Source organism: Dendrobates tinctorius, unplaced genomic scaffold, assembly GCF_039654945.1.
Source record: "Dendrobates tinctorius isolate UK_male_01 unplaced genomic scaffold, ASM3965494v1 ptg000332l, whole genome shotgun sequence".
Classification (NCBI taxonomy): domain Eukaryota; kingdom Metazoa; phylum Chordata; class Amphibia; order Anura; family Dendrobatidae; genus Dendrobates; species Dendrobates tinctorius.
In genome coordinates, this window is record NW_027361998.1 from 15,310,287 (window position 1) to 15,330,835 (window position 20,549).

The following is a 20,549-nucleotide window of genomic DNA, read 5'->3' on the forward strand; positions in this document are numbered from 1 at the left end:
AGGTCCATAGGTCAGTCCACTCTCCCACAGTTTATGACTAAACATTAACTAAATTAGGAAAAGCTGCTCGTCAGCACGTTTCTAAGCGTGCAAATCGAAGTACTGAGTATTGTCATGACTATTTAGTCTTTTACCTATGTTTTTCATTTTTATGGCATTGTGAGGCATGTATCATCTCAATTTTTCTTCTTTACAGTATGTGTCCCCTTTATTGTGTGAGGGTAAGAACAGGGTGAGGGAGGAGGGAGATGGAGTTGAAGTCACCTTTATCTTCTGGTCCATGAGCACAGCCAGTGTGGAGCGATGTTTGGTGCAGAAGTCCCGGCTCGCATTCCAAGTATTTGTGGTATTTGAGAAGTAATAACAGCGATCTCCAACCCAAATCCATGATTCTTGACATGGGGGTCTCCCTCGGGATAATAAGACTGCAAATGAGAAAAGCCTAGTGAATAAAAAGGACAGGAGACATAAAGGTGTAGGTCGACGCAGCTCGGGACACCTTTAAAGTTGCTAAGCTTTTGGTGCCTTTCACTAAATTTGTTCTGGCCAACTATGTCCAAGGGGTTAATTATAATATCTCTGTCAATCTAGGAAGGCCTAATTGTTACTACATGTTGTTCCCTAAGGCCTGAGGAAATTATAGGCCAAGTATGTCCAATTATCATCTATGGATAAAGACTAGTGACAAAACATTTGCTGGAATTCCCAGGAATGATGCTGCCATACTACTGTGTATATGGTGCGATTTAATGCCACATAATCGCCAAACATTAACAGAGCTCCACATTACCACCACACAGTGATACAGCTCCACACAACCACCACACAGTGATACAGCTCCACATAACCACCACACAGTGATACAGCTCCACACAACCACCACACAGTGATACAGCTCCACATAACCACCACACAGTGATACAGCTCCACATAACCCCCACACAGTGATACAGCTCCACATAACCACCACACAGTGATACAGCTCCACACAACCACCACACAGTGATACAGCTCCACATAACCATCACACAGTGATACAGCTCCACACAACCACCACACAGTGATACAGCTCCACATAACCACCACACAGTGATACAGCTCCACATAACCACCACACACTGATACAGCTCCACATAACCATCACACACTGATACAGCTCCACATAACCATCACACAGTGATACAGCTCCACACAACCACCACACAGTGATACAGCTCCACATAACCACCACACAGTGATACAGCTCCACATAACCACCACACAGTGATACAGCTCCACATAACCACCACACAGTGATACAGCTCCACATAACCACCACACAGTGATACAGCTCCACATAACCACCACACAGTGATACAGCTCCACATAACCACCACACAGTGATACAGCTCCACATAACCACCACACAGTGATACAGCTCCACATAACCACCACACAGTGATACAGCTCCACATAACCACCACACAGTGATACAGCTCCACATAACCACCACACACTGATACAGCTCCACATAACCATCACACAGTGATACAGCTCCACACAACCATCACACAGTGATACAGCTCCACATAACCACCACACAGTGATACAGCTCCACATAACCACCACACAGTGATACAGCTCCACATAACCCCCACACAGTGATACAGCTCCACATAACCACCACACAGTGATACAGCTCCACATAACCACCACACAGTGATACAGCTCCACACAACCACCACACAGTGATACAGCTCCACATAACCCCCACACAGTGATACAGCTGCACATAACCACCACACAGTGATACAGCTCCACATAACCACCACACAGTGATACAGCTCCACACAACCACCACACAGTGATACAGCTCCACATAACCATCACACAGTGATACAGCTCCACACAACCACCACACAGTGATACAGCTCCACATAACCACCACACAGTGATACAGCTCCACATAACCACCACACACTGATACAGCTCCACATAACCCCCACACAGTGATACAGCTCCACATAACCACCACACAGTGATACAGCTCCACACAACCACCACACAGTGATACAGCTCCACACAACCACCACACAGTGATACAGCTCCACACAACCACCACACAGTGATACAGCTCCACATAACCCCCACACAGTGATACAGCTCCACATAACCACCACACAGTGATACAGCTCCACATAACCACCACACAGTGATACAGCTCCACATAACCACCACACAGTGATACAGCTCCACACAACCACCACACAGTGATACAGCTCCACACAACCACCACACAGTGATACAGCTCCACATAACCATCACACAGTGATACAGCTCCACATAACCACCACACAGTGATACAGCTCCACATAACCACCACACACTGATACAGCTCCACATAACCATCACACACTGATACAGCTCCACATAACCATCACACAGTGATACAGCTCCACACAACCACCACAGTGATACAGCTCCACATAACCACCACAGTGATACAGCTCCACATAACCACCACACAGTGATACAGCTCCACATAACCATCACACACTGATACAGCTCCACATAACCACCACACAGTGATACAGCTCCACATAACCATCACACAGTGATACAGCTCCACATAACCATCACACAGTGATACAGCTCCACATAACCATCACACAGTGATACAGCTCCACATAACCACCACACAGTGATACAGCTCCACATAACCATCACACACTGATACAGCTCCACATAACCATCACACACTGATACAGCTCCACATAACCACCACACAGTGATACAGCTCCACATAACCATCACACACTGATACAGCTCCACATAACCATCACACAGTGATACAGCTCCACATAACCACCACACAGTGATACAGCTCCACATAACCACCACACACTGATACAGCTCCACATAACCATCACACAGTGATACAGCTCCACATAACCATCACACAGTGATACAGCTCCACATAACCACCACACAGTGATACAGCTCCACATATCCATCACACAGTGATACAGCTCCACATAACACAGTGATACAGCTCCACATAACCATCACACAGTGATACAGCTCCACATAACCATCACACACTGATACAGCTCCACATAACCACCACAAAGTGATACAGCTCCACATAACCACCACACAGTGATACAGCTCCACATAACCACCACACACTGATACAGCTCCACATAACCACCACAAAGTGATACAGCTCCACATAACCACCACAAAGTGATACAGCTCCACATAACCACCACACAGTGATACAGCTCCACATAACACAGTGATACAGCTCCACATAACCATCACACAGTGATACAGCTCCACATAACCACCACACACTGATACAGCTCCACATAACCACCACAAAGTGATACAGCTCCACATAACCACCACACAGTGATACAGCTCCACATAACCACCACACAGTGATACAGCTCCACATAACACAGTGATACAGCTCCACATAACCACCACACAGTGATACAGCTCCACATAACCATCACACAGTGATACAGCTCCACATAACCACCACACACTGATACAGCTCCACATAACCATCACACAGTGATACATCTCCACATAACCACCACACACTGATACAGCTCCACATAACCACCACACACTGATACAGCTCCACATAACACAGTGATACAGCTCCACATAACCATCACACAGTGATACAGCTCCACATAACCATCACACAGTGATACAGCTCCACATAACCACCACACACTGATACAGCTCCACATAACCATCACACAGTGATACATCTCCACATAACCACCACACACTGATACAGCTCCACATAACACACTGATACAGCTCCACATAACCATCACACAGTGATACAGCTCCACATAACCACCACACAGTGATACAGCTCCACATAGCCATCACACACTGATACAGCTCCACATAACCACCACACACTGATACAGCTCCACATAACCATCACACACTGATACAGCTCCACATAACCACCACACACTGATACAGCTCCACATAACCACCACACAGTGATACAGCTCCACATAACCACCACACAGTGATACAGCTCCACATAACACAGTGATACAGCTCCACATAACCACCACACACTGATACAGCTCCACACAACCATCACACAGTGATACAGCTCCACATAACCACCACACACTGATACAGCTCCACATAACCATCACACACTGATACAGCTCCACATAACCACCACACACTGATACAGCTCCACATAACCACCACACACTGATACAGCTCCACATAACCACCACACAGTGATACAGCTCCACATAACCACCACACAGTGATACAGCTCCACATAACCACCACACACTGATACAGCTCCACATAACCACCACACACTGATACAGCTCCACATAACCACCACACAGTGATACAGCTCCACATAACCACCACACACTGATACAGCTCCACATAACCACCACACAGTGATACAGCTCCACATAACCACCACACAGTGATACAGCTCCACATAACCATCACACAGTGATACAGCTCCACATAACCACCACACAGTGATACAGCTCCACATAACCACCACACAGTGATACAGCTCCACATAACACAGTGATACAGCTCCACATAACCACCACACACTGATACAGCTACACATAACCACCACACACTGATACAGCTCCACATAACCATCACACAGTGATACAGCTCCACATAACCACCACACAGTGATACAGCTCCACATAACCACCACACAGTGATACAGCTCCACATAACCACCACACACTGATACAGCTCCACATAACCACCACACAGTGATACAGCTCCACATAACCACCACACAGTGATACAGCTCCACATAACCACCACACAGTGATACATCTCCACATAACCCCCACACAGTGATACAGCTCCACATAACCATCACACACTGATACAGCTCCACATTACCATCACACAGTGATACAGCTCCACATAACCATCACACACTGATACAGCTCCACATTACCATCACACAGTGATACAGCTCCACATAACCAACACACAGTGATACAGCTCCACATAACCACCACACAGTGATACAGCTCCACATAACCACCACACACTGATACAGCTCCACATAACCACCACACAGTGATACAGCTCCACATAACCACCACACAGTGATACAGCTCCACATAACCACCGCACACTGATACAGCTCCACATAACCATCACACAGTGATACAGCTCCACATAACCATCACACACTGATACAGCTCCACATAACCACCACACAGTGATACATCTCCACATAACCATCACACAGTGATACAGCTCCACATAACCACCACACAGTGATACAGCTCCACATAACCACCACACAGTGATACAGCTCCACATAACCATCACACAGTGATACAGCTCCACATAACCATCACACACTGATACAGCTCCACATTACCATCACAGTGATACAGCTCCACATAACCACCACACAGTGATACAGCTCCACATAACCATCACACAGTGATACAGCTCCACATAACCACCACACAGTGATACAGCTCCACATAACCACCACACACTGATACAGCTCCACATAACCACCACACAGTGATACAGCTCCACATAACCGCCACACAGTGATACAGCTCCACATAACCATCACACAGTGATACAGCTCCACATAACCACCACACAGTGATACAGCTCCACATAACCATCACACACTGATACAGCTCCACATAACCACCACACAGTGATACAGCTCCACATAACCATCACACACTGATACAGCTCCACATAACCACCACACAGTGATACAGCTCCACATAACCAACACACAGTGATACAGCTCCACATAATCACCACACACTGATACAGCTCCACATAACCACCACACAGTGATACAGCTCCACATAACCAACACACAGTGATACAGCTCCACATAACCACCACACAGTGATACAGCTCCACATAACCACCACACACTGATACAGCTCCACATAACCACCACACAGTGATACAGCTCCACATAACCACCACACAGTGATACAGCTCCACATAACCAACACACAGTGATACAGCTCCACATAACCACCACACAGTGATACAGCTCCACATAACCACCACACAGTGATACAGCTCCACATAACCACCAAACACTGATACAGCTCCACATAACCACCACACAGTGATACAGCTCCACATAACCATCACACACTGATACAGGTCCACATAACCACCACACAGTGATACAGCTCCACATAACCACCACACAGTGATACAGCTCCACATAACCATCACACAGTGATACAGCTCCACATAACCACCACACAGTGATACAGCTCCACATAACCACCACACAGTGATACAGCTCCACATAGCCATCACACACTGATACAGCTCCACATAACCACCACACACTGATACAGCTCCACATAACCATCACACACTGATACAGCTCCACATAACCACCACACAGTGATACAGCTCCACATAACACAGTGATACAGCTCCAAATAACCACCACACAGTGATACATCTCCACATAACCCCCACACAGTGATACAGCTCCACATAACCATCACACACTGATATAGCTCCACATAACCATCACACACTGATACAGCTCCACATAACCACAACACAGTGATACAGCTCCACATAACACAGTGATACAGCTCCACATAACCACCACACAGTGATACATCTCCACATAACCCCCACACAGTGATACAGCTCCACATAACCACCACACACTGATACAGCTCCACATAACCACCACACAGTGATACAGCTCCACATAACACAGTGATACAGCTCCACATAACCACCATACAGTGATACATCTCCACATAACCCCCACACAGTGATACAGCTCCACATAACCATCACACACTGATATAGCTCCACATAACCAACACACAGTGATACAGCTCCACATAACCACCACACAGTGATACAGCTCCACATAACCACCACACACTGATACAGCTCCACATAACCACCACACACTGATACAGCTCCACATAACCACCACACAGTGATACAGCTCCACATAACCACCACACAGTGATACAGCTCCACATAACCACCACACAGTGATACAGCTCCACATAACCACCACACAGTGATACAGCTCCACATAACAATCACACAGTGATACAGCTCCACATAACCACCACACAGTGATACAGCTCCACATAACCACCACACAGTGATACAGCTCCACATAATCACCACACACTGATACAGCTCCGCATAACCATCACACAGTGATACAGCTCCACATAACCACCACACAGTGATACAGCTCCACATTACCATCACACAGTGATACAGCTCCACATAACCACCACACAGTGATACAGCTCCACATAACACAGTGATACAGCTCCACATAACCACCACACAGTGATACAGCTCCACATAACCACCACACACTGATACAGCTCCACATAACCATCACACAGTGATACAGCTCCACATAACCACCACACAGTGATACAGCTCCACATTACCATCACACAGTGACACAGCTCCACATAACCACCACACAGTGATACAGCTCCACATAACCATCACACAGTGATACAGCTCCACATAACCACCACACACTGATACAGCTCCACATAACCACCACACACTGATACAGCTCCACATAACCACCACAGTGATACATCTCCACATAACCACCACACACTGATACAGCTCCACATAACCAACACACAGTGATACAGCTCCACATAACCATCACACACTGATACAGCTCCACATAACCACCACACAGTGATACAGCTCCACATAACCACCACACAGTGATACAGCTCCACATAACCACCACACAGTGATAAAGCTCCACATAACCACCACACAGTGATACAGCTCCACATAACCATCACACACTGATACAGCTCCACATAACCACCACACAGTGATACAGCTCCACATAACCACCACACACTGATACAGCTCCACATAACCACCACACAGTGATACAGCTCCACATAACCATCACACACTGATACAGCTCCACATAACCACCACACAGTGATACAGCTCCACATAACCATCACACACTGATACAGCTCCACATAACCACCACACAGTGATACAGCTCCACATAACCACCACACACTGATACAGCTCCACATAACCATCACACAGTGATACAGCTCCACATAACCATCACACAGTGATACAGCTCCACATAACCACCACACACTGCTACAGCTCCACATAACCATCACACAGTGATACAGCTCCACATAACCATCACACACTGATACAGCTCCACATAACCGCCACACAGTGATACAGCTCCACATAACCATCACACACTGATACAGCTCCACATTACCATCACACAGTGATACAGCTCCACATAACCACCACACAGTGATACAGCTCCACATAATCACCACACACTGATACAGCTCCACATAACCACCACACTGTGATACAGCTCCACATAATCACCACACACTGATACAGCTCCACATAACCACCACACAGTGATACAGCTCCACATAACCATCACACACTGATACAGCTCCACATAACCACCACACAGTGATACAGCTCCACATAACCACCACACAGTGATACAGCTCCACATAATCACCACACACTGATACAGCTCCACATAACCACCACACAGTGATACAGCTCCACATAACACAGTGATACAGCTCCACATAACCACCACACAGTGATACAGCTCCACATAACCACCACACAGTGATACAGCTCCACATAACCACCACACAGTGATACAGCTCCACATAACCATCACACACTGATATAGCTCCACATAACCATCACACACTGATACAGCTCCACATAACCACAACACAGTGATACAGCTCCACATAACACAGTGATACAGCTCCACATAACCACCACACAGTGATACATCTCCACATAACCCCCACACAGTGATACAGCTCCACATAACCACCACACACTGATACAGCTCCACATAACCACCACACAGTGATACAGCTCCACATAACACAGTGATACAGCTCCACATAACCACCATACAGTGATACATCTCCACATAACCCCCACACAGTGATACAGCTCCACATAACCATCACACACTGATATAGCTCCACATAACCAACACACAGTGATACAGCTCCACATAACCACCACACAGTGATACAGCTCCACATAACCACCACACACTGATACAGCTCCACATAACCACCACACACTGATACAGCTCCACATAACCACCACACAGTGATACAGCTCCACATAACCACCACACAGTGATACAGCTCCACATAACCACCACACAGTGATACAGCTCCACATAACCACCACACAGTGATACAGCTCCACATAACAATCACACAGTGATACAGCTCCACATAACCACCACACAGTGATACAGCTCCACATAACCACCACACAGTGATACAGCTCCACATAATCACCACACACTGATACAGCTCCGCATAACCATCACACAGTGATACAGCTCCACATAACCACCACACAGTGATACAGCTCCACATTACCATCACACAGTGATACAGCTCCACATAACCACCACACAGTGATACAGCTCCACATAACACAGTGATACAGCTCCACATAACCACCACACAGTGATACAGCTCCACATAACCACCACACACTGATACAGCTCCACATAACCATCACACAGTGATACAGCTCCACATAACCACCACACAGTGATACAGCTCCACATTACCATCACACAGTGACACAGCTCCACATAACCACCACACAGTGATACAGCTCCACATAACCATCACACAGTGATACAGCTCCACATAACTACCACACACTGATACAGCTCCACATAACCACCACACACTGATACAGCTCCACATAACCACCACACAGTGATACATCTCCACATAACCACCACACACTGATACAGCTCCACATAACCATCACACAGTGATACAGCTCCACATTACCATCACACACTGATACAGCTCCACATTACCATCACACAGTGATACAGCTCCACATAACCAACACACAGTGATACAGCTCCACATAACCACCACACAGTGATACAGCTCCACATAACCACCACACAGTGATACAGCTCCACATAACCACCACACAGTGATACAGCTCCACATAACCACCACACAGTGATACAGCTCCACATAACCATCACACACTGATACAGCTCCACATAACCACCACACAGTGATACAGCTCCACATAACCACCACACACTGATACAGCTCCACATAACCACCACACAGTGATACAGCTCCACATAACCATCACACACTGATACAGCTCCACATAACCACCACACAGTGATACAGCTCCACATAACCATCACACACTGATACAGCTCCACATAACCACCACACAGTGATACAGCTCCACATAACCACCACACACTGATACAGCTCCACATAACCATCACACAGTGATACAGCTCCACATAACCATCACACAGTGATACAGCTCCACATAACCACCACACACTGCTACAGCTCCACATAACCATCACACAGTGATACAGCTCCACATAACCATCACACACTGATACAGCTCCACATAACCGCCACACAGTGATACAGCTCCACATAACCATCACACACTGATACAGCTCCACATTACCATCACACAGTGATACAGCTCCACATAACCACCACACAGTGATACAGCTCCACATAATCACCACACACTGATACAGCTCCACATAACCACCACACTGTGATACAGCTCCACATAATCACCACACACTGATACAGCTCCACATAACCACCACACAGTGATACAGCTCCACATAACCATCACACACTGATACAGCTCCACATAACCACCACACAGTGATACAGCTCCACATAACCACCACACAGTGATACAGCTCCACATAATCACCACACACTGATACAGCTCCACATAACCACCACACAGTGATACAGCTCCACATAACACAGTGATACAGCTCCACATAACCACCACACAGTGATACAGCTCCACATAACCACCACACAGTGATACAGCTCCACATAACCACCACACAGTGATACAGCTCCACATAACCCCCACACAGTGATACAGCTCCACATAACCACCACACAGTGATACAGCTCCACATAACCACCACACACTGATACAGCTCCACATAACCACCACACAGTGATACAGCTCCACATAACCACCACACAGTGATACAGCTCCACATAACCACCACACAGTGATACAGCTCCACATAACCATCACACAGTGATACAGCTCCACATAACCACCACACACTGATAAAGCTCCACATAACCACCACACAGTGATACAGCTCCACATAACCACCACACACTGATAAAGCTCCACATAACCACCACACAGTGATACAGCTCCACATAACCACCACACACTGATACAGCTCCACATAACCATCACACAGTGATACAGCTCCACATTACCATCACACAGTGATACAGTTCCACATTACCATCACACAGTGATACAGCTCCACATAACCACCACACACTGATACAGCTCCACATAACCACCACACACTGATACAGCTCCACATAACCACCACACACTGATACAGCTCCACATAACCACCACACACTGATACAGCTCCACATAACCACCACACACTGATACAGCTCCACATAACCACCACACACTGATACAGCTCCACATAACCACCACACACTGATACAGCTCCACATAACCATCACACACTGATACAGCTCCACATAACCACCACACACTGATACAGCTCCACATAACCACCACACACTGATACAGCTCCACATAACCACCACACACTGATACAGCTCCACATAACCATCACACACTGATACAGCTCCACATAACCACCACACACTGATACAGCTCCACATAACCACCACACACTGATACAGCTCCACATAACCACCACACACTGATACAGCTCCACATAACCATCACACACTGATACAGCTCCACATAATCACCACAGTGATACAGCTCCACATAACCACCACACAGTGATACAGCTCCACATAACCACCACACAGTGATACAGCTCCACATAACCATCACACACTGATACAGCTCCACATAACCATCACACACTGATACAGCTCCACATAACCATCACAGAGTGATACAGCTCCACATAACCACCACACACTGATACAGCTCCACATAACCACTACACAGTGATACAGCTCCACATAACACAGTGATGCAGCTCCACATAACCATCACACAGTGATACAGCTCCACATAACCATCACACAGTGATACAGCTCCACATAACCATCACACAGTGATACAGCTCCACATAACCACCACACAGTGATACAGCTCCACATAACCATCACACACTGATACAGCTCCACATAACCACCACACAGTGATACAGCTCCACATAACACAGTGATACAGCTCCACATAACCATCACACAGTGATACAGCTCCACATAACCACCACACAGTGATACAGCTCCACATAACCACCACACAGTGATACAGCTCCACATAACCACCACACAGTGATACAGCTCCACATAACCACTACACACTGATACAGCTCCACATAACCACTACACAGTGATACAGCTCCACATAACACAGTGATACAGCTCCACATAACCATCACACAGTGATACAGCTCCACATAACCATCACACAGTGATACAGCTCCACATAACCATCACACAGTGATACAGCTCCACATAACCACCACACAGTGATACAGCTCCACATAACCATCACACAGTGATACAGCTCCACATAACCATCACACAGTGATACAGCTCCACATAACCACCACACAGTGATACAGCTCCACATAACACAGTGATACAGCTCCACATAACCATCACACAGTGATACAGCTCCACATAACCATCACACACTGATACAGCTCCACATAACCATCACACACTGATACAGCTCCACATAACCACCACACAGTGATACAGCTCCACATAACACAGTGATACAGCTCCACATAACCATCACACAGTGATACAGCTCCACATAACCACCACACAGTGATACAGCTCCACATAACCACCACACAGTGATACAGCTCCACATAACCACCACACAGTGATACAGCTCCACATAACCACTACACACTGATACAGCTCCACATAACCACTACACAGTGATACAGCTCCACATAACACAGTGATACAGCTCCACATAACCATCACACAGTGATACAGCTCCACATAACCATCACACAGTGATACAGCTCCACATAACCACCACACAGTGATACAGCTCCACATAACCACCACACAGTGATACAGCTCCACATAACCATCACACAGTGATACAGCTCCACATAACCATCACACAGTGATACAGCTCCACATAACCACCACACAGTGATACAGCTCCACATAACACAGTGATACAGCTCCACATAACCATCACACAGTGATACAGCTCCACATAACCACCACACAGTGATACAGCTCCACATAACCATCACACACTGATACAGCTCCACATAACCATCACACACTGATACAGCTCCACATAACGACCACACAGTGATACAGCTCCACATAACCACCACACACTGATACAGCTCCACATAACCACCACACAGTGATACAGCTCCACATAACCACCACACACTGATACAGCTCCACATAACCACCACACAGTGATACAGCTCCACATAACCACCACACAGTGATACAGCTCCACATAACCACCACACAGTGATACAGCTCCACATAACCATCACACACTGATACAGCTCCACATAACCACCTCACAGTGATACAGCTCCACATAACCATCACACACTGATACAGCTCCACATAACCACCACACAGTGATACAGCTCCACATAACCACCACACAGTGATACAGCTCCACATAACCATCACACACTGATACAGCTCCACATAACCACCACACACTGATACAGCTCCACATAACCATCACACAGTGATACAGCTCCACATAACCACCACACAGTGATACAGCTCCACATAACCACCACACAGTGATACAGCACATGGTCAGGGCTGATGGAGGAAGATATTATACTTTCCTGTTCAGTAATTTTGTCTTAGTCCGGGGTCACACTGGTGATTAAATCGGACGAATGCAATGCGATAAAAAAATCGCATTGCATTCGTCCCAATGTTATTCTATGGTGCTGCTTTCATCATCCGATTTTTGATCGGATCCGATTCTTGGGCCGAGACAATCGCAGCATGCTGCGATTGTCACCGATTTTCGGATCGGATTCAACAATGCAAGTCTATGGGGGCGAGAAAAAATTGGATTGCAAACGGACCCGATGTGTGAGTTGCGGTAAAATCGCATCAAAAGCCGGCAATTTTTTTTTTCAAATACAGTAAAATCACAGTGACCGGTTAAATAAAGAAGCAAATTAATAGATCTAGACACATTAAATACATATATATATATATATATATATATATATATATATATATATATATATATATATATATTTTATACATGTCATAGAGACACATTTATATATATATTTCTAATTCATACAGTTCATGAGAGCAGAATAGCCGCAGAAACATTTGCCGGCTTTTGTACAACATTCTCCTGCCCGACATGAAATGACACATGGTTTACATATAATTAACCATTTCATTTCATGTTTTTTTTTATGTCTATCACTATTTATTATATGAGGGTTTATGGGTAAAATTTTGGAGCTGTAGGGGTTCATTTAAGGGGTTAATTCGTTGTATTAAATTGCGGGGACTCCCTGCAGCCTCAGTGACGTCAGCAGGAGTCCCTGCAATTTAATACAACGAATTAACCCTTTAAATGAACCCCTACAATTCCAAAATTTTACCCACAAACCCTCTTATAATTAATAGTGATAGACATATAGTTAACCATTTCATTTCATGTTTTTTTTTTATATGTAAACCATGTGTCATTTCATGTCGGGCAGAAGAAAGATTATACAAAAGCCGGCTAATGTTTCTGCGGCTATTCTGCAATTAAGAACTGTATGAATTAGAAATATATGTATAAATGTGTCTCTATGACATGCATAAAATATATATATATATATATATATGTGTCTAGATCTATTAATTCGTTTGTGTGGGGAAACCTGCCATTGGGCTCCATTATATGTCCATTTTGCTACCCTGCGAGAAAATCTCGCCAGACGGATGTCAAACGGATCCTTACATGCAATTAAAATCGCAACGATGAAGAAAAATCGCATCAAAAACTGATCAGTGGTTAAGATACCTTTGTGCGATTTCGGACCATTAAAATGGGACCGTTTTTTTAATTGTTGTGTGTGACTCCAGCCGTAGAGAGAAATCTGCGAAGAAAGGGCTGCAAAATTATGATGACATTCACCTGACAATACCGCTATGATGACAGACATGGCTAACAAAGTCACAGATAAGCCAACAATGAGCCACAGCGAGGTCCGCACTGATCTACCACAGCGAGAGTTCTGGAAGAGAAAGACGTCACCGACACATCATGAGAAGGAATATATCATCACTGGAGCATTATGAGAGGGGCTGATGTCAGTCACATATGGTGTAATGTCGGGGGGTTCTATCAGTGCTGGAGCGTTATAAGAGGCTGATATTAGTCACATATGGTGTAATGTCTGGGGGTTCTAGCAGTACTGGATCATTATAAGAGGCTGATATTAGTCACATATGGTGTAATGTCTGGGGGTTCTATCAGTGCTGGAGCGTTATGAGAGGGGCTGATGTCAGTCACATATGGTGTAATGTCTGGGGGTTCTATCAGTGCTGGAGCGTTATAAGAGATATTGGATATGAAGGGGGCATGCGAGTTTCTACAATTCCTGTCACTCAGTCCTCTGAATCACATTACCCTCAGCCTCTCCTCTGACCTGGCTGACACCAGAGTAGAATGCTCTGCCCACACATCTGGGACTCTGCAAAGTTGGTGGTTGTGTCGATCCTCGCAATCTGACATGTTACAGATCTACAATGTCTCATCATAATGGAGGAGGACGGGCTCATCATGGACGTCGCGTCACTTACTGATGTCTGCTGCCTCTTCACTTCTTTCACTTTTGTGACTCCACTTCTGTCCAGGAGCAACTGTTCCTCTCGTAGAGTCTAAGGAAAGAGACAAATAGTGAAGTCTGAGGTGCAGAGATAAGAGAACAGAAAATAGAGAGTGCAAGCCATGCGGCCATTGGGGCATTACTGCCCTTACTGCTGTATGGCACCCGGTGAGCAGAAGGAAATGGGGGGCCCCAGACTCAGTCCTACCCCCCTGTAATGATAAGATACTGCTTTGCTAGAACATTCCAGAATCTCCCATTGTTACATTGCAGATGAGACCCTGCCTTTCAGCTCCTGCAACCCCCCTTCTCCCCCCCTTAGTACCTGTGTGTGTCTTCTCTGCCTGTTGGTAATCCTACACCACACATTTCCTGTGCCAGCAGCCCTCTCTCTCTCCCCTCCCTGCACAGCCAGGAAAAGGATTCCTTTTGTTTAATGCCATGCGGCTGGATACTGAAATAATGCGATGGTACTCGGTGCTACAAATATAAACCTGGCATATGGTAACGTACTCCGAGCCGGCTTCACTATGGTGGTCCTTGCTAAGTTCTAGCCCCAGTAGAAACCGAGAACTGGATTACTCCTAAACGGTGTGACACAACCACTGCATGTTTGGTTTTTAATTATTGGCCTCCACAGGCTAAAAAGAATACCATGTGCATGTTTATACGAGGTACCCTCAGCGAGATACAGTTATAATAAGTTTTGTAGTCAGAATTGTTCTACTAGAGCAGGGGGAGTAACATCCCCAGACCGTCCCTTTTGTGATGTCACTGACACGAAGCTATAAGGCCTTCCCTTGCAAAAACTAGTCAGTCGAGCTGCAGAGTCCGTGCTGAAAGAACCCCAGATGCAGGGGGCATGTGGCTCCGCCTCCTTCCCACGTGGTAGCCTAAAGACCATTAAGCAACTGTAAGTGTTAATCCTTATGTTAATCCCATTTATTTTATACTAGCTGAAGAGCCCGGCGCTGCCCGGGCATAGTAACTAACTGTGGTTAGTTATAACAAATTATAATTATCCTCCATCCCAAAGTCCCGTGCCCATATACCCATCATACATATCCACGATCCCATAGGCCCGTGCCCATATACCCATCATACATATCCTCCATCCCATAGTCCATGCCCATATACCCATCATATATATCCTCCATCCCATAGTCCTGTGCCCATATACCCATCATACATATCCACGATCCCATAGGCCCGTGTCCATATACCCATCATACATATCCTCCATCCCATAGTCGAGTGCCCATATACCCATCATACATATCCTCCATCCCATAGTCCCGTGCCCATATACCCATCATACATATCCGCCATCCCATAGTCGAGTGCCCATATACCCATCACACATCCTCCATCCTCCATCCCATAGTCTCATGCCCATATACCCATCATACATATCCTCCATCCCATAGTCCCGTACCCATATACATATCCGCCATCCCATAGTCCCGTGCCCATATACCCGTCAAACATATCCTCCATCCCATAGTCCCATGCCCATATACCCATCATACATATCCTCCATCCCATAGTCCAGTGCCCATATACCCATCACACATATCCTCCATCCCATAGTCCAGTGCCCATATACCCATCACATATCCTCCATCCCATAGTCCAGTGCCCATATACCCATCACACATATCCTCCATCCCATAGTCCAGTGCCCATATACCCATCATACATATCCGCCATCCCATAGTCGAGTGCCCATATACCCATCACACATCCTCCATCCTCCATCCCATAGTCTCATGCCCATATACCCATCATACATATCCTCCATCCCATAGTCCCGTACCCATATACATATCCGCCATCCCATAGTCCCGTGCCCATATACCCGTCAAACATATCCTCCATCCCATAGTCCCATGCCCATATACCCATCATACATATCCTCCATCCCATAGTCCAGTGCCCATATACCCATCACACATATCCTCCATCCCATAGTCCAGTGCCCATATACCCATCACATATCCTCCATCCCATAGTCCAGTGCCCATATACCCATCACACATATCCTCCATCCCATAGTCCAGTGCCCATATACCCATCACACATATCCTCCATCCCATAGTCCAGTGCCCATATACCCATCACATATCCTCCATCCCATAGTCAACCATTATGACATCATAATGAGGGGCGGGGCTTGATACGCATACACTGTTTCCACATTATGCAAATAGGGGCATTATGACATCATAATGAGGGGCGGGGCTTGACGTGCACACACTTTTTCCCCAGTATGTAAATAGGGGCAAAATTGTTTGGTAAATTGGAACGCGCGGGGTTAAAATTTCGCCTCACAACATAGCCTAGGATGCTCTCGGGGTCCAGACGTGTGACTGTGCCAAATTTTGTGCCTGTAGCTGCGACGGTACGGATGCCTATCCCGGACATACACACACACATACACACATACATACACACATACATACATACACACATACATACACACTTTGAGCTTTATATATTAGAAGATTTGCATTTTACATACCTACTGTCTCAACTTTGTTACATCTTTTATCTGTGTAATCACTGCCCCCTCCTTTTAGGGAATAAATTATAACTTTATTAGTCTGTCTTCATGCTCTAAAATCGAACACGTGCCTTTAGGATAATTGCTACTAATTTGGGGGTTTGCTATGGACCCTCTTAATTAACTCATTGATTAAGTGAATCGTAGCTGGTGGCAGCGAAATGTGATCTGGGCCCCAGGTACTGCTGGCTGTGACGGAAAGGGACTTTATAAGCTAATTTGGTTGGCTGCGGCCAGAGCATTTATAATTCCCTCACTGCAGCGTGCCGGGTGGCCAGACCTCATTGAAGCAGCTGGCCGGTGACCAATTATCCCTGGTGTAGTTCCCTGACTGACCAGAGGGTAAGGGGGGCGCTGGAGAGCTGCGAGTTCCAAAGTGGAACGGAAAAGTTTTGTGAAGTATTGTGGGCAGTGGTGGGACAACCAAAATAACCCCTCTGCGATAAATTGTTAGGGCAAGACTAGCTTGCTGTTTTTTTATCACATGGTGCCAGCGGTGGGATAACTAAGTTAAGCCCCCACTGTGCCTGTGATAGCCATGTGTCGGCACTTCGTCGCATCCCTCCGTCCATGACATAACGGTGTCAGCGGTGGGTCTGTGAAACCCCCCTCTTGTGCTTCTCCTCACCGGGTCCGAGGTGGCAATACAGTGCTGTGCGCTTCGGCTCTGGGAGCTTCCCGGAGCTCCACAGCCATCAAACCTGAACAGCTGCACAGCTGCAGCTCGCTCCACCCTCTGGACACCTGGTCAGGTGACTTTGCATACGCGATCACATCATCACATACTTGCCGGCATGTAAGTGCGCCACTGGCCATTGCTAGGACACCAAAAATGTGCTGCAAGGGATCGTCAGTGAAGAAAGTGTGAAAAATGATTTTTTTTCTTTATAAAATGAATTAAATGGGTGAGGGGGAAGGGGATCAGAAACGATGAAGGGAGGGGGGAGAGGACTGCAAATGATGAAGGGAGGGGGACTGCAAATCATGAGGTGGGGAGAGGGTGTTCTGTTATGAATGAGTCACCATAGGAGGTAGACACAAAAATAGCAGCTAAGTCCAGAAAACCGGAGAAGTTGGCAACTATCAGATTGCAGACCCCTGAACCTAACAACACAACTAGCAGTAGCCGTGGGGGGTTCCTACGGTGCCCTAGACACCTCGATCACAGCCGGAGAAACTAAATAGCCTAAAGACAGAAAAGGAAATCTAAACTGCCCCAGAGCAGACCCCAAAGTAAAAGGCAGCCCCCAACATATAATGACGGTGAAGCAAGATCAAAAAACACACACACAGATAGAAAGATAGGCTGAGCAAACAATGGGGCCCAAGCTAACTAAAAATAGGACAGGATAGGACAGCTGCTGTCTGCAATCTGCAAAAAACCCTAAAAAGACATAAGCCAACAGGCTGATATGGAAAAAGGCCCTGAAGCAGCTAGGCTTCAAAAACTATATCAGCACTCAGGTATTTTCTGGAGACAGAGCTAAAGGAATTCAGCTCACCCCAGCAGGGAATGACAGAAATCCAGCAAAACAAAGACAACGTACAAATGCAAACGGCAGAGCAGAAAACTTAGCTTTTGGAGAGCAGGAATTCAGACTGGTATCCAAGGATCCCACAGAGAAATCACCCGCAGAGCAGAAGGGCGTGGACAGCCTTATATCCAGTCAGAAACTCCACTCAGCCAATCATCATCATTAGACCCAGATGCTTGATAATCAGGCTCACTATCTTTCTTTACTAGAAGAGGGAGTTCATCGGGCCTCAGTGGTAAAGGGGAAAATGAACTCACAACAGTACCTCCACCTTGAGGAGGGGTCACCGAACCCTCAACCACGCCACCAGGGCGATCAGGGTGAGCCCGATGAAAGGCACGCACCAATCTTTTGGCATGAATATCAGAGGCAGAGACCCAGGAATTATCCTCCTGACCATAACCCTTCCACTTAACCAAATACTGGAGTCTCCGTCTAGCCAGACGGGAATCCAGTACTTTCT

The 20,549-nt window shown here is 46.3% G+C and overlaps 1 protein-coding gene across 5 annotated transcripts in view; it reads right to left on the reverse strand.

Annotated features, from left to right (window-relative positions):
• The window catches only part of LOC141074369 (uncharacterized), a 130,930-nt gene that overhangs the window by 31,933 nt on the left and 78,448 nt on the right, over window positions 1–20,549 (reverse strand). For 4 of the 5 annotated variants that reach the window (XM_073562028.1, XM_073562024.1, XM_073562026.1 and 1 more), the window contains 3 exons: window positions 15,963–16,040; window positions 15,295–15,394; window positions 265–425 (listed from right to left, as the gene is read on the reverse strand). In XM_073562028.1, the coding sequence (XP_073418129.1) occupies window positions 265–425; window positions 15,295–15,394; window positions 15,963–16,040 (339 nt within the window). Of the gene's footprint in view, window positions 1–264; window positions 426–15,180; window positions 15,257–15,294; window positions 15,395–15,962; window positions 16,041–20,549 lie in introns of all 5 variants that reach the window. The other variant, XM_073562025.1, reaches the window with a different exon arrangement.